The sequence below is a fragment of the Thalassophryne amazonica genome, chromosome 4 (assembly GCF_902500255.1).
Source record: "Thalassophryne amazonica chromosome 4, fThaAma1.1, whole genome shotgun sequence".
Lineage (NCBI taxonomy): Eukaryota > Metazoa > Chordata > Actinopteri > Batrachoidiformes > Batrachoididae > Thalassophryne > Thalassophryne amazonica.
In genome coordinates, this window is record NC_047106.1 from 80,072,085 (window position 1) to 80,086,189 (window position 14,105).

General features: G+C 42.0%; 1 protein-coding gene across 3 annotated transcripts in view; it reads left to right on the forward strand.

Annotated features, from left to right (window-relative positions):
- The window catches only part of agfg1a (ArfGAP with FG repeats 1a), an 83,054-nt gene that overhangs the window by 33,739 nt on the left and 35,210 nt on the right, over positions 1-14,105 (forward strand). For all 3 annotated transcript variants that reach the window (XM_034168139.1, XM_034168140.1, XM_034168141.1), the window contains exon 3: positions 2,712-2,827. In XM_034168139.1, the coding sequence (XP_034024030.1) occupies positions 2,712-2,827 (116 nt within the window). The remainder of the gene's footprint in view (positions 1-2,711; positions 2,828-14,105) is intronic.

Consider the following 14,105-nt stretch of genomic DNA (forward strand, 5'->3'; position numbering starts at 1 on the left):
ATCTCTTGACATAGATAGAAAAAAATCTGTAGTTTCTGTCAAAAGCATTTCCTTTCAGACATTAATGGCATGGATGTCACTCCATATGTCTGAGCTGAGCTCAGCTTGCTGCTGGAGTCTGTAGGTCTGCAGCCATACAGTCTTGGGCTGCTGCTCATCAGTCAGGACATCTCATTTGGGGAGGGGGAAAAAAAAACATTTTTATTGATTGCAGTTTATTGTTTGTATTACAGCATTTGGAAAGAGATGTAATTTGATTTAAATGGCAATTCGCTTTGAAGTTATTAATTCCAAGCAGACTCTATCTTTCCAACTTGACTCTGCAGCGCAGCGTTTGGCGCAACTGAATGGAGGAAGGTTCTCGTTTCTTTCTCACAAGACAGGAGTCCCAGTTAGTCACTGTAATCAGCACAAAAGTGACTCATGATTGACATATTTTTAATGGCTTTGAGAGGGGTTAAGAAGCAGAGTTGTCGCTTCTGAAGAGGAACAAAGCAAAGATCCAACGAAGCAGCGGATCGAAGCACTGCTTCATTGGTTTAAGGTTCAAAGCAAATGATTCGTCGACTACTAAATTAGTTGTTGACAGTTTCAATAGTCGACGTAGTCGTGGCAGCCCTATTTGTGGATCTGGTTACACCAGGGCTCACCAACCTTGTTCCTGGAGGGCACCTGCCCTGCATGTTTTCTAACTCTCCCTGATCCACTCCCAGACAATTAACTCTATCAGGTGTGCTCAGCCAATCAACAGCTGGAAGACACCACTTAAGAAAAGAAAAAGGTGTGACTTGAGTAGGTTGACATGGAAAACATACAGGGCAGTGGCTCTCCAGGAATAGGGTTGGTGACCCCTGAGATACAGATTGGAACAAAAGCTCATAATGGTCAGTATTTGTGATTGACTAATGATGAAGTCACAAAGCAGGGGTCTCTTGAAACTGACCCACTGTAACTATAATAAAGGGAAATGGTCGAAGGGTAACTGCTCTTGCAACAAAGCAGAACTGTCCTGCTCTGAACTTTCCCCATGCATTTCCTGTGAAAACCAATCAGAAAATACCACTGGCATTGATTCACTAGACAACTGTGATGATCTGGGGGATGATGATGCAAGTGACTTTGATGAATGAAAATAAATAGGCATAGACTCACTTGATTGGCCCAGTATTTTCCTGGGTCTTGTAAGCACTCGAAGTGGACTCGTGAATAAATAAATAATGCATGGTGGACTGAGTTAATTCATAGTCATTGAAAAGTGTATGACAGTGTTATTTTTTGCAATAAAGGCAGTAAAATCATGAAATTTTAAAGCATCTCCATTCTTAATTTAAGGGGGTTCGCATTGAAGACAAATTAGTTGGCTGTATGATGTACAGGGTTTATTTGGCCATTTACAGTATTTTAGGAAGTACTTTTTCTCTTTGCCTCCTGAAATTCATGGGCGAGGAGGTTAAACTTTCATAATTCCTACTTTGACAGGAAAGGTGTTGTGTGTTGGGGGGGTGTGGCTGGACATTTTGGTGTTCTTTTCTTTTCTTTGCTCTCCAGGTGGTATGAAAACTGATTTGTCTGTGGAGAGGGTGCTGGCGGAGGAGTCCTTCACCCTCATCGACAGTATGTGCAGCACCTGTGGATGGTGCTCACGTGCAGCCTTGGGGACTTTCGGCTGAAGCGGATAATGAGATGGCGTTCTGCATTCGTGCAGCCTTGAAGACTTTCAGCTGAAGCGGATGATGAGATGGCGTTCTGCATTTGAGCCATGTGTGGTTCGGGCAGAATTGCCGGGAACTCGACCTTGTGATGTTCGTTTGTGAGACGCTGAGGACCGCGCCTGGGTTTGACACATCGTGCCTCTGAAGGAAGAAGGGTGAGGGACACATGCTGTCAGCACACATCAGAGGTGATTAATTGTTTGACTAATTGTTGATAGTAACTTGGTATTTTGTTACGCAGTATATTTGAATTGTGATGAGAGTTGTGCAGCTCGCTTCTCAATGCCGTGGCGTGCGGACCGGTGATCCTCCACCTGTTGTGAGAAGCTGCTCATTTGCATAAAGTTTAAAATACAGACCTAAATGTGTTGCTGATAGTGTGTGCCTTTTGAAGGATATTGGTTGTAACTGCTGACTTACCTCACCTCTTCTATCCTTCGCAGAGAGTCGGTTTGTCGTGTCCACCTGGGGGGTGTTTGGCGGTAACAGTGAGTCCAGAAGCGCCGGGCTTCGATCCTTTTGGGCACTGGAGAGCGTGCCAGCCTTCACTCCACCAGAATGACGCTGTTTTAGTTTTTACACTTTGTTATGCACTAGAGGGTGAAAAATAAATTGTTTTTGTTATTGGAACCGCTTTCTGGTTATTTTAGCGCTGGGTTCCGTCAGACGCAGGTCCGCTCCTCAACCCGCGTCGACACATAACAAAAGGGTTAATTGCCAGAAAACTGCAGTGTTCCTAACGGAGAACTTTTAGGAATATCTCCAGGGGGTCTGTCAAAACGGAAATCCACCATCAAAAACTAATCCCAATGAAGTTGGGGCAAAACCATTTTTAAACATTATGCACAGCTGATGGCCTAATTACCCTAATCCGCCTTGATTGTAAACATTTTAATTGAAAATCACAGCTGCTAATGTAAACAGCTCAGCCTTTTCATGGAGGGTATTCGTGTATAATATGTTCTTTTATGTCTCATTATAAGTTGTTCTGTGTTCCAGGTATGTAAGCAGATTTGGCTGGGCCTTTATGATGAGAGAACATCCTCAATACCAGAGTTTAGAGAACCACAGAAAGTCAAAGAGTTCCTTCAAGATAAGTACGAGAAAAAGAGATGGTAAGTCTTTTCTCTCTCTCTCTCTCTCTCTCTCTCTCTCAATGTGAAAATAAGAACAGTGCTCTTGCAAGGTGATGTAAATTTCTTTCACTGCCTTTCTGGATTGTAATTTCTCTGAAATGGAGGATACCAGTTTGACCCTAGGCTAGGCATTGTCAACTGGTATAATGGTGGTATAACTTTTGGCAAAAATAGCATGGTTTTATATGGCATTGCATTCCTCCAATGCGCACATTATTTTCTTGTTTATGTACACCTTCTCTCTTTCTCCATCTCTGTTCCCAGCATACATCTACAGTTTACATCTGTCTCCCACCTCTCTTCCATGTAACTAGGGAGGATGTGGTCACAAAGATCAATAGCTTGTCTGATCAAGACATTTTTGATGAATCAGTATCAGCTTTATTAAACACGAGTCTCACCCCATTCAGTCTGCAGTCTGTTTGGTAAATGACGTGTCCGTTAATAGCCACCACTCTTCTGTGCTTCCTAGATTACCAGCAGCAATGGATTTTAGAAGCAATTCTGCACTCTGCTTCTTTTTATATATGCACCAAGTCTGTTTTTGATGGATGGCACATCTGCCATTGAGTCTGGTCCCATGGGCTAATGTTTTGTCAGACTTGCTGCTTGAAAGCCCGCCAACTGCTGTTGACATTCCCTGTTCACTTCATCTCTCTGATGGCTTCAAACCATCCATTAACATGTTGCTTTTCACAATTTGCTTCACTTCTTGTAGTGGTACTCAGACTACTGTATTTCCTTGATTAAATGCCCAGGTGTTTTATTTTATTTTTTTCAAACCGTGCTCAGGCCCGGCACCTAATTGAAGCAGGCTGGCAATTATTAACAATCTGCTCCTTGCTGCCAGAGTCACCGGCCGAACGGTCCCCCCTAAAAATCGCTCTGCCCTGCCTTCACTGCACATGCATCATTATCCGCAGTTTACGGATTATCACCTCCTTTCTGCTTAAAACTGCACTCCAGTCATAATCTGTCTCAGTGACAAATATCTGAAGCTTTTTTACAACAATCATTTCCCCATAAATTCAGTATTATTTCATCATAAAAGATGGAGGAAGTGATCAGAGCACCGCGGCGACACTAACTGCTAGCTGATGCGTTCACTGCGCATCAGTCATTTCATAGTGCTGCAGAGTATCACCTCGTTTCTGCTTAAAATGGCCTCTTTTCTGCTTAAACCTGACTTTAGAGTGATATAACAGGTTTTACCTTGTCATCTGATGTCTCAGACAAGCTGAGCTCTGAAATGATGCATGCGCAGTGGAGGAGGTCTGACCAATTTTTAGCAGCGGGCCATTCGGTCTGTGACACCAGCACTGTATTATGGTTTTAAGTTTCACACATATCCTTGGGCGTGGCAAACCAAAGAAAACCACTTGAGTTCAGAGCCCTCTGCGTCGCTGTGTACCCTCTTTGAGCCCCCCTCTGGAGTCTGACGTGCACAACCCAAAAATTTAAAGTACGGCCGGAGACCACAAGTGATGTGATTTGTCACTTCCCAGTTTCACTCCTTCCTCTCCCGTTATGTTTTAAATTCTTTTTTGCTGTGCAAACAGCAATTACATTTCAACCATGGATCAAATAGAGGAACATTTGGCAGAAAATTCCACAAATATATTTACAACACGGAGTCGAAAAACTACAAAGACACTCAAATGACCTGCAGTTCATCGAGGGAAATTGTATATAATGTTGGTTTGGAGGTTGATGATTGTATAAAGAACTGGAGCTCGGTGAGGGACAAATTGGTCCAGAAAAAGGGGGAGAACAAAAACAGGAACCATAGATTGTACGAGGTCTGTCCAAAAAGTATCGTACCTTTTTATTTTTTTCAAAAACTATATGGATTTGAATCACGTGTGATTACATCAGCCAAGCTTGAACCTTCGTGCGCATGCGTGAGTTTTTCCATGCCTGTCAGTTGCGTCATTCACCTGTGGGCAGGCTTTGAGTGAGCACTGGTCCACCCCTCCCGTCGGATTTCTTTTGTCTGAGAACTTTCTGAGAGGCTGCCGCTTTGCTCCATGAAATTTTTTTCAGAAACTGTTAGAGATAGGCAGTTGGAAACCATTCGATAGATTCAGTTGGATATCGGTGAAGATTCTGTCGGCGTCACGCAGATTATGGACTGTTAAAACCTTTTTAAAGACGGCCCACAGCGGCGGAGGGCGCGAGGCGCGCCGAGCGGCCATTCGACAGGCTGGATCGACCAGATCATTTCTAAACTGAACGCTGTGTTGATCCGGGACATCATGTGACTACCACAGAAATGGCAACAGAGCTGGACATAGCACTTTTGCGGCACATTCCACTGTTACAGGAGATTTTGTAATGAAAGACATGCAGAGGATTTCGCGCGTCGGCACGAAGCAGCTCAGGAAGCGCAGCAAAAAACACCTCCATCTTGGAAGTCTCACAGGACATATTGGGGCATGTCCAGCTATTACACAATTTCTCGGATACTCACTTGACTGAAAGCCATCGAAAGCCGTCTGAATCTTCTGAATGGTTTCCAACACGGAGGTGATTTTTTTTTTTTTTGCTGCGCGTCCTGAGCTGCTTCGTGCCGACACGCGAAATCCTCCGCACGTCTTTCATTACAAAATCTCCTGTAACAGTGGAATGTGCCGCAAAAGTGCTATGTCCAGCTCTGTTGCCATTTCTGTGGTAGTCACATGATGTCCCGGATCAACACAGCGTTCAGTTTAGAAATGATCTGGTCGTTCCAGCCTGTCGAATGGCCTCTCGGCGCGCCCTCCGCCGCTGTGGGCCGTCTTTAAAAAGGTTTTAACAGTCCATAATCCGCGTGACGCCGACAGAATCTTCACCGATATCCAACTGAATCTTTCGAATTGTTTCCAACTGCCTGTCTCTAACAGTTTCTGAAAAAATTTCATGGAGCAAAGTGGCAGTCTCTCAGCAAGTTCTCAGACAAAAGAAGTCCGACGGGAGGGGTGGACCAGTGCTCACTCAAAGCCTGCCCACAGGCGAATGACGCAACCGACAGGCGTGGAAAAACTCACGCATGCGCACGAAGGTTCAAGCTTGGCTGATGCAATCACACGTGATTCAAATCCATATAGTTTTTGAAAAAAATAAAAAGGTACGATACGTTTTGGACAGACCTCGTATATTAGGGATACAACTTTTAATTTTTTGTTCCAAAAACAATTTCCTAGATTTGTTTTTATACATAGGTAATTAAAGTGAAGAAGTTCACCCATGAACCCATGTTTGTACTCATGCAACACTTGTTTGAATATGGGCAAGGGTGCATAGCACTCTTGGCTTTCAATAAGTTCTTAGAATTTGTAAGACTTTATTGGTGATTAGAGTATTGCCGAGTCATCATGGCAGCCCACCTGGAGTTTGCCAAAAGCGGCAGGAACTGGGATACGAGTCAGGATTGAGGAAAAGATGAACGCAGCAATGTACAGAGACATCCTGGATGAAAATCTGCTCCAGAGCGCTCTTGACCTCAGACTGGGGTGACTGTTAATCTTTCAGTAGGACAATGACCCTAAGCACACAGACAAGATATCAAAGGAGTGGCTTCAGGACAACTCTGTGAATGTCCTTGAGTGGCCCAGCCAGAGCCTAGACCTGAATCTGATTGAACATCTCTGGAGAGATCTGAAAATGGCTGTGCATCTCCATCCAACTTGATCCAACCTGTTGGTGCTGCAAAGAGGAATGGGCAAAACTGCCCAAAGATGGGTGCACCAAGCTTGCGGCATCATATTCAAGAAGACTTGAGTCTGTAATTGCTGGCAAAGGTGCATCAACAAAGTATTGAGCAAAGAGTGTGAATACTTAACGTACATGAGATTTCTTACCTTTTTTATTTTTAATACATTTGCAAAAACTGCAAAAAAAAAAAAAAAAAAATCATGTCATTATGGGGTGTGAGTTGAATTTTGAGGGGGAAAAATGAACTGTGAATACTTTCCAGATGCACTGTATATACTACAGGTGTGACAAATCACAAAACTCACAGTTTGGCTCATGTTACGGTTTTATTTACAAATCTGATCATTTTCGAATCAGCCAACTCGTGTCCATTTTCTCTCTCTCACTCACTCACTCACACACACACACACACACACACAAACTATGAATGAATATAATTTATTTTGAACAAAAGAAAACATAAAATGATAATGCACAAGAAAGGTTTTTCAGGTGAAATAGATGTGTCCTCCCAAGCAGGCACAACACTTGGCAAATGACTTAAAGTCACTTTTATTCCTGAGTGGACTCTCAACCACTTCGACTCCACCCACACTGGTGCTCTGTTCAGTGGGCTCACAACGGCACAGGGAACAGGTGGCTAACTATTGCTTCTCAATTTCTGATGTTCTGGAAAGATTCTCTCTGTTTGGATCCAGAAATGCACTGAACCTGCAGCCTGCTCCCTGGAGGTTGTCTGTTTTTATCAGGATCCCTTCACATGAACCCACAACTGCTTTTTCTTGACCAGTTTATTTTTTTGAAGTCATTTGTTTATATTATACAGTGAAACTAAAGAAAGAGAAAAAGGCACAGACGGGCATGAAAAGAATAAATGGGGAAGGCGGATCGAAATGACAATGTGTACAATTTAAGGTCTTTTCACCACAACAATACAGGGCAGAAGTGTTCTCATATAGGTGTATAATAAAATTGAGAGAGTACATCAATTAGACCAGTAGGGGGCATTTGCGTAAACCCACTTTGCGTAAGTAATAAATAATTACATCATGTTGTGGTGAGGAGCCCCTTCTTCCGATATGGTCTGTCCATTTACTTACTGTTTTGAGAAATGTGAAGTTAGCGACACCAGCAACCATAGTCAATTGTCTTCCGGGGGGCCAGAGCAGGCGACATTGAAGGAAATTTGAAACTGCTGGCTAAGGCTAAGCGTAAATTTGGTAAGATTGTAATTCACGTCGGCAGTAATGACACCCGGTTACGCCAATTGGAGGTCACTAAAATTAACATTGAATTGGTGTGTAACTTTGCAAAAACAATGTCGGACTCTGTAGTTTTCTCTGGGCCCCTCCCCAATTGGACCGGGAGTGACATGTTTAGCCGCATGTTCTCCTTGAATTGCTGGCTGTCTGAGTGGTGTCCAAAAAATGAGGTGGGCTTCATAGATAATTGGCAAAGCTTCTAGGGAAAACCTGGTCTTGTTAGGAGAGATGGCATCCATCCCACTTTGGATGGAGCAGCTCTCATTTCTAGAAATCTGGCCAATTTTCTTAAATCCTCCAAACCGTGACTATCCAGGGTTGGGACCAGGAAGCAGAGTTGTAGTCTTACACACCTCTCTGCAGCTTCTCTCCCCCTGCCATCCCCTCATTACCCCATCCCCGTAGAGACGGTGCCTGCTCCCAGACCACCAATAACCAGTAAAAATCTATTTAAGCATAAAAATTCAAAAAGAAAAAATAATATAGCACCTTCAACTGCACCACAGACTAAAACAGTTAAATGTGGTCTATTAAACATTAGGTCTCTCTCTTCTAAGTCCCTGTTAGTAAATGATATAATAATTGATCAAAATATTGATTTATTCTGCCTTACAGAAACCTGGTTACAGCAGGATGAATATGTTAGTTTAAATGAGTCAACACCCCCGAGTCACACTAACTGCCAGAATGCTCATAGCACAGGCCGAGGCGGAGGATTAGCAGCAATCTTCCATTCCAGCTTATTAATTAATCAAAAACCCAGACAGAGCTTTAATTCATTTGAAAGCTTGACTCTTAGTCTTGTCCATCCAAATTGGAAGTCCCAAAAACCAGTTTTATTTGTTATTATCTATCGTCCACCTGGTTGTTACTGTGAGTTTCTCTGTGAATTTTCAGACCTTTTGTCTGACTTAGTGCTTAGCTCAGATAAGATCATTATAGTGGGCGATTCTAACATCCACACAGATGCTGAGAATGACGGCCTCAACACTGCATTTAATCTATTATTAGACTCAATTGGCTTTGCTCAAAATGTAAATGAGTCCACCCACCACTTTAATCATATCTTAGATCTTGTTCTGACTTATGGTATGGAAATTGAAGACTTAACAGTATTCCCTGAAAACTCCCTTCTGTCTGATCATTTCTTAATAACATTTACATTTACTCTGGACTACCCAGCAGTGGGGAATAAGTTTCATTACACTAGAAGTCTTTCAGAAAGCGCTGTAACTAGGTTTAAGGATATGATTCCTTCTTTATGTTCTCTAATGCCATATACCAACACAGTGCAGAGTAGCTACCTAAACTCTGTAAGTGAGATAGAGTATCTCGTCAATAGTTTTACATCCTCATTGAAGACAACTTTGGATGCTGTAGCTCTTCTGAAAAAGAGAGCTTTAAATCAGAAGTGCCTGACTCCGTGGTATAACTCACAAACTCGCAGCTTAAAGCAGATAACCCGTAAGTTGGAGAGGAAATGGCGTCTCACTAATTTAGAAGATCTTCACTTAGCCTGGAAAAAGAGTCTGTTGCTCTATAAAAAAGCCCTCCGTAAAGCTAGGACATCTTACTACTCATCACTAATTGAAGAAAATAAGAACAACCCCAGGTTTCTTTTCAGCACTGTAGCCAGGCTGACAAAGAGTCAGAGCTCTATTGAGCCGAGTATTCCTTTAACTTTAACTAGTAATGACTTCATGACTTTCTTTGCTAATAAAATTTTAACTATTAGAGAAAAAATTACTCATAACCATCCCAAAGACGTATCGTTATCTTTGGCTGCTTTCAGTGATGCCGGTATTTGGTTAGACTCTTTCTCTCAGATTGTTCTGAGTTATTTTCATTAGTTACTTCATCCAAACCATCAACATGTCTATTAGACCCCATTCCTACCAGGCTGCTCAAGGAAGCCCTACCATTATTTAATGCTTCGATCTTAAATATGATCAATCTATCTTTATTAGTTGGCTATGTACCACAGGCTTTTAAGGTGGCAGTAATTAAACCATTACTTAAAAAGCCATCACTTGACCCAGCTATCTTAGCTAATTATAGGCCAATCTCCAACCTTCCTTTTCTCTCAAAAATTCTTGAAAGGGTAGTTGTAAAACAGCTAACTGATCATCTGCAGAGGAATGGTCTATTTGAAGAGTTTCAGTCAGGTTTTAGAATTCATCATAGTACAGAAACAGCATTAGTGAAGGTTACAAATGATCTTCTTATGGCCTCAGACAGTGGACTCATCTCTGTGCTTGTTCTGTTAGACCTCAGTGCTGCTTTTGATACTGTTGACCATAAAATTTTATTACAGAGATTAGAGCATGCCATAGGTATTAAAGGCACTGCGCTGCGGTGGTTTGAATCATATTTATGTAATAGATTACAATTTGTTCATGTAAATGGGGAATCTTCTTCACAGACTAAGGTTAATTATGGAGTTCCACAAGGTTCTGTGCTAGGACCAATTTTATTCACTTTATACATGCTTCCCTTAGGCAGTATTATTAGACGGCATTGCTTAAATTTTCATTGTTACGCAGATGATACCCAGCTTTATCTATCCATGAAGCCAGAGGACACACACCAATTAGCTAAACTGCAGGATTGTCTTACAGACATAAGGACATGGATGACCTCTAATTTCCTGCTTTTAAACTCAGATAAAACTGAAGTTATTGTACTTGGCCCCACAAATCTTAGAAACATGGTGTCTAACCAGATCCTTACTCTGGATGGCATTACCCTGACCTGTATTAATACTGTGAGAAATCTTGGAGTCATTTTTGATCAGGATATGTCATTCAAAGCGCATATTAAACAAATATGTAGGACTGCTTTTTTCCATTTACGCAATATCTCTAAAATTAGAAAGGTCTTGTTGTTATGTTTCGGACGCGGTCGGAGCACCGACCCAGCGTTTGAAAGGAACCAGCATAAAATAAGCAGAGCACGGTTCAAAGGATAACAGAATTTAATAAACATAACAGTGAGTGACGTGCTAAACAACTAAAAAGTCCGCGGTCTGGTGAGCTGGAAACACGGCGCGCTCTCAACAGCGCAAACGGTCCGGAGCCACAGCAGTTCGGACCCAGGGACCCCGCCGACACCCCCCAGGTGGCCGCGACAAACCGAGTCTGTGAAGAAAGAAAACATGGAGGTGAGTCCAACTCCACACAGAGAGACACAACTCAAAGGTGCACGCAATCAGCAAACACTTCCTGGCTTAAATCTGTACATCAGCTTCTCACTCTGCAGGCATGGAACAACTCAGTTCAAATCTCCACTGCAGCAGAAGCTGATTAGACAATTAGCATAACGTGACAGCTCAATAACACAAGGTGTGAGGGACACCAAATCCACTGTCATTACTTCATAAAAGTCACCAAAACCAAATTACCTCAGGAAGTGTGCTGAAGAGCGTGAGACCTCACCCAATCCTCCTTCACAGACTGTGGCGTCAAACCTGGAGCGGTCTCTGCGTCCGTGATGGCGAGATTGTTCTCCTGACGTCGATCTCACACGTCTGCTCACAAGGTCGAGTCTCTGGCAATCACACACTGTGTATTCAAGGTTTAAATGCAGCAATCTCTGATTAAGACAAAATACACCACAGCTGTGAGTCCTGATGACCTGCATGTGAAAACAAGCCTCAGGTGTTCAGGGTGAGGTCCTAATGCTCAGCCACTCAGTCCTGAATGCATACCACCTGGTGGGAGAAACAGAAAACAAAACCCAAGCCAGCCAAACACCCCAGCCCACAACACTTGTCTCAGAGTGATGCATGAAAAACTAATTCATGCATTTATTTCCTCTAGGCTGGATTATTGTAATTCATTATTATCAGGTTGTCCTAAAAGTTCCCTGAAAAGCCTTCAATTCAAAATGCTGCAGCTAGAGTACTAACGGGGACTAGAAGGAGAGAGCATATCTCACCCATATTGGCCTCTCTTCATTGGCTTCCTGTTAATTCTAGAATAGAATTTAAAATTCTTCTTCTTACTTATAAGGTTTTGAATAATCAGATCCCATCTTATCTTAGGGACCTCATAGTACCATATCACCCCAATAGAGCGCGTCGCTCTCAGACTGCAGGCTTACTTGTAGTTCCTAGGGTTTGTAAGAGTAGAATGGGAGGCAGAGCCTTCAGCTTTCAGGCTCCTCTCCTGTGGAACCAGCTCCCAATTCAGATCAGGGAGACAGACACCCTCTCTACTTTTAAGATTAGGCTTAAAACTTTCCTTTTTGCTAAAGCTTATAGTTAGGGCTGTATCAGGTGACCCTGAACCATCCCTTAGTTATGCTGCTATAGACTTAGACTGCTGGGGGGTTCCCATGATGCACTGAGTGTTTCTTTCTCTTTTTGCTCTGTATGCACCACTCTGCATTTAATCATTAGTGACTGATCTCTGCTCTCCTCCACAGCATGTCTTTTTCTTGGTTCTCTCCCTCAGCCCCAACCAGTCCCAGCAGAAGACTGCCCCTCCCTGAGCCTGGTTCTGCTGGAGGTTTCTTCCTGTTAAAAGGGAGTTTTTCCTTCCCACTGTCGCCAAGTGCTTGCTCACAGGGGGTCGTTTTGACCGTTGGGGTTTTTCCGTAATTATTGTATGGCCTTGCCTTACAATATAAAGCGCCTTGGGGCAACTGTTTGTTGTGATTTGGTGCTATATAAATTGATTGACTATTGACTATTACTCCAGTATGTAGTGAATTGGTCCATGCACAGATTCAAAGAAAACATCTGTTTTTCCATGTCATATATTTCTTTCACAATTCCAGTCCATTCTTCTTTTGATGGGGACTTTTTTGTTAGCCATCTTCTTGTAATAGCTTTTTATACTGGCTGCTAACATTATTTTAATCAGATATTTATCTGTAACTTTCATTGTGGGGGAGAAATTACCAAGATAAATTGTACAAAAATCGTGTTTAATCTCAAAGCCTACTATTGATTTCATTTCCTCCACTACATCCTGCCAGTAGAATCGTATAGTCGGGCAGTCTCAAAAAACATGGAAAGGATCTGCTTGAGCACTGCCACACTCACTCCAGCACCGTCTGCAACTTGGTTGACCTTTCTGGAGTTGTTTTATTTTGGGGGTGATTTAAAAAAAAAAAAATTACATTCTTCAATGAAAATTCCCTCCATTGACCAGAGTTAGAGGTGCTCATTTGACTTTTACAGATAATCAGCCAATCATCTTCTGAAATAGTTATTTTTGCTTCTTTTTCCCATTTAGATTTTACTTAGTGTGTGGAAACACCATTATATGACTGTAAACAGGAGGCTGTAAACAGGAGGCAAATGTTCGAGGCAGAGAATTCGCCTCAAACATTTTTTATAATCGAATTATTCAAATTACTCGATTAATCGTTTCAGCCCTAATATAGATGATTTACTGTCCCTGCTGGATTGGTCTGTGAGTCCAGAATGTAATTATCAGCATCTGTTGTTCAGTGTTGTTAGCTAATATCTGCGGTTTCGCTAAAAATATTAGTCCTATCGATGTTCTGTTTTGGCCATACCAAATGGCATATGTCAGCTCTCCACAGTTTGTCTGTGATCGAAGTTATATGCACGCATGGAGAGCTTTTTGTCTTTTCTGCATTCTGCCGCAAGAAAGTGGTTTTTATTTTTGCACACCCACAAACAGATGGTGGCAGAAGACATCAAACGCACCATACTTCTCACTCATGGTAATGGCAACATGACACTTAACTGACTAAACCAATTGAAATACAAAAACTTAATAAATCAATACCAGCACTGTTAAACCAACATGAATCACAATAACATTTAAAACCCCAAACTCCCATGGTGCATTGCAGCACAATGTCTGTTGTTCACTGTTGTTAGCTAATGTCACTAATTTGTCCAAAAATATTAGTCCTATCAATTTTCCATTTGCGCAGCATTCATCCTTGACCCAAAATACATAAGCATACAAAACGGCAAATGTCAGTTCTCCCTAGTTTTTCCATGATCCAAGTCATAAATCCGCACCCACACAGAGGCCACTTGGCTATTATAATATAGATTGTGACAATAAACCTATATTTTCACACTGTCATGTTAATGTTGCAGTTAATATGCAGGCCGGACAGTGGAGGGTGAGGGTGGGGGATCAAATATGATTTGTTACACCACTAATATGTACAAAGCACGATTCACTATTAATTATTAATAACTTTACTGATGTAACTGATAAGCTATGGCTAAACACAGATGAAATAAAATTAAAGTATAGGATTATTTAGTTGATTTGGTAGAACGTCTGTCACCCCAGTTTAAACATTGACAT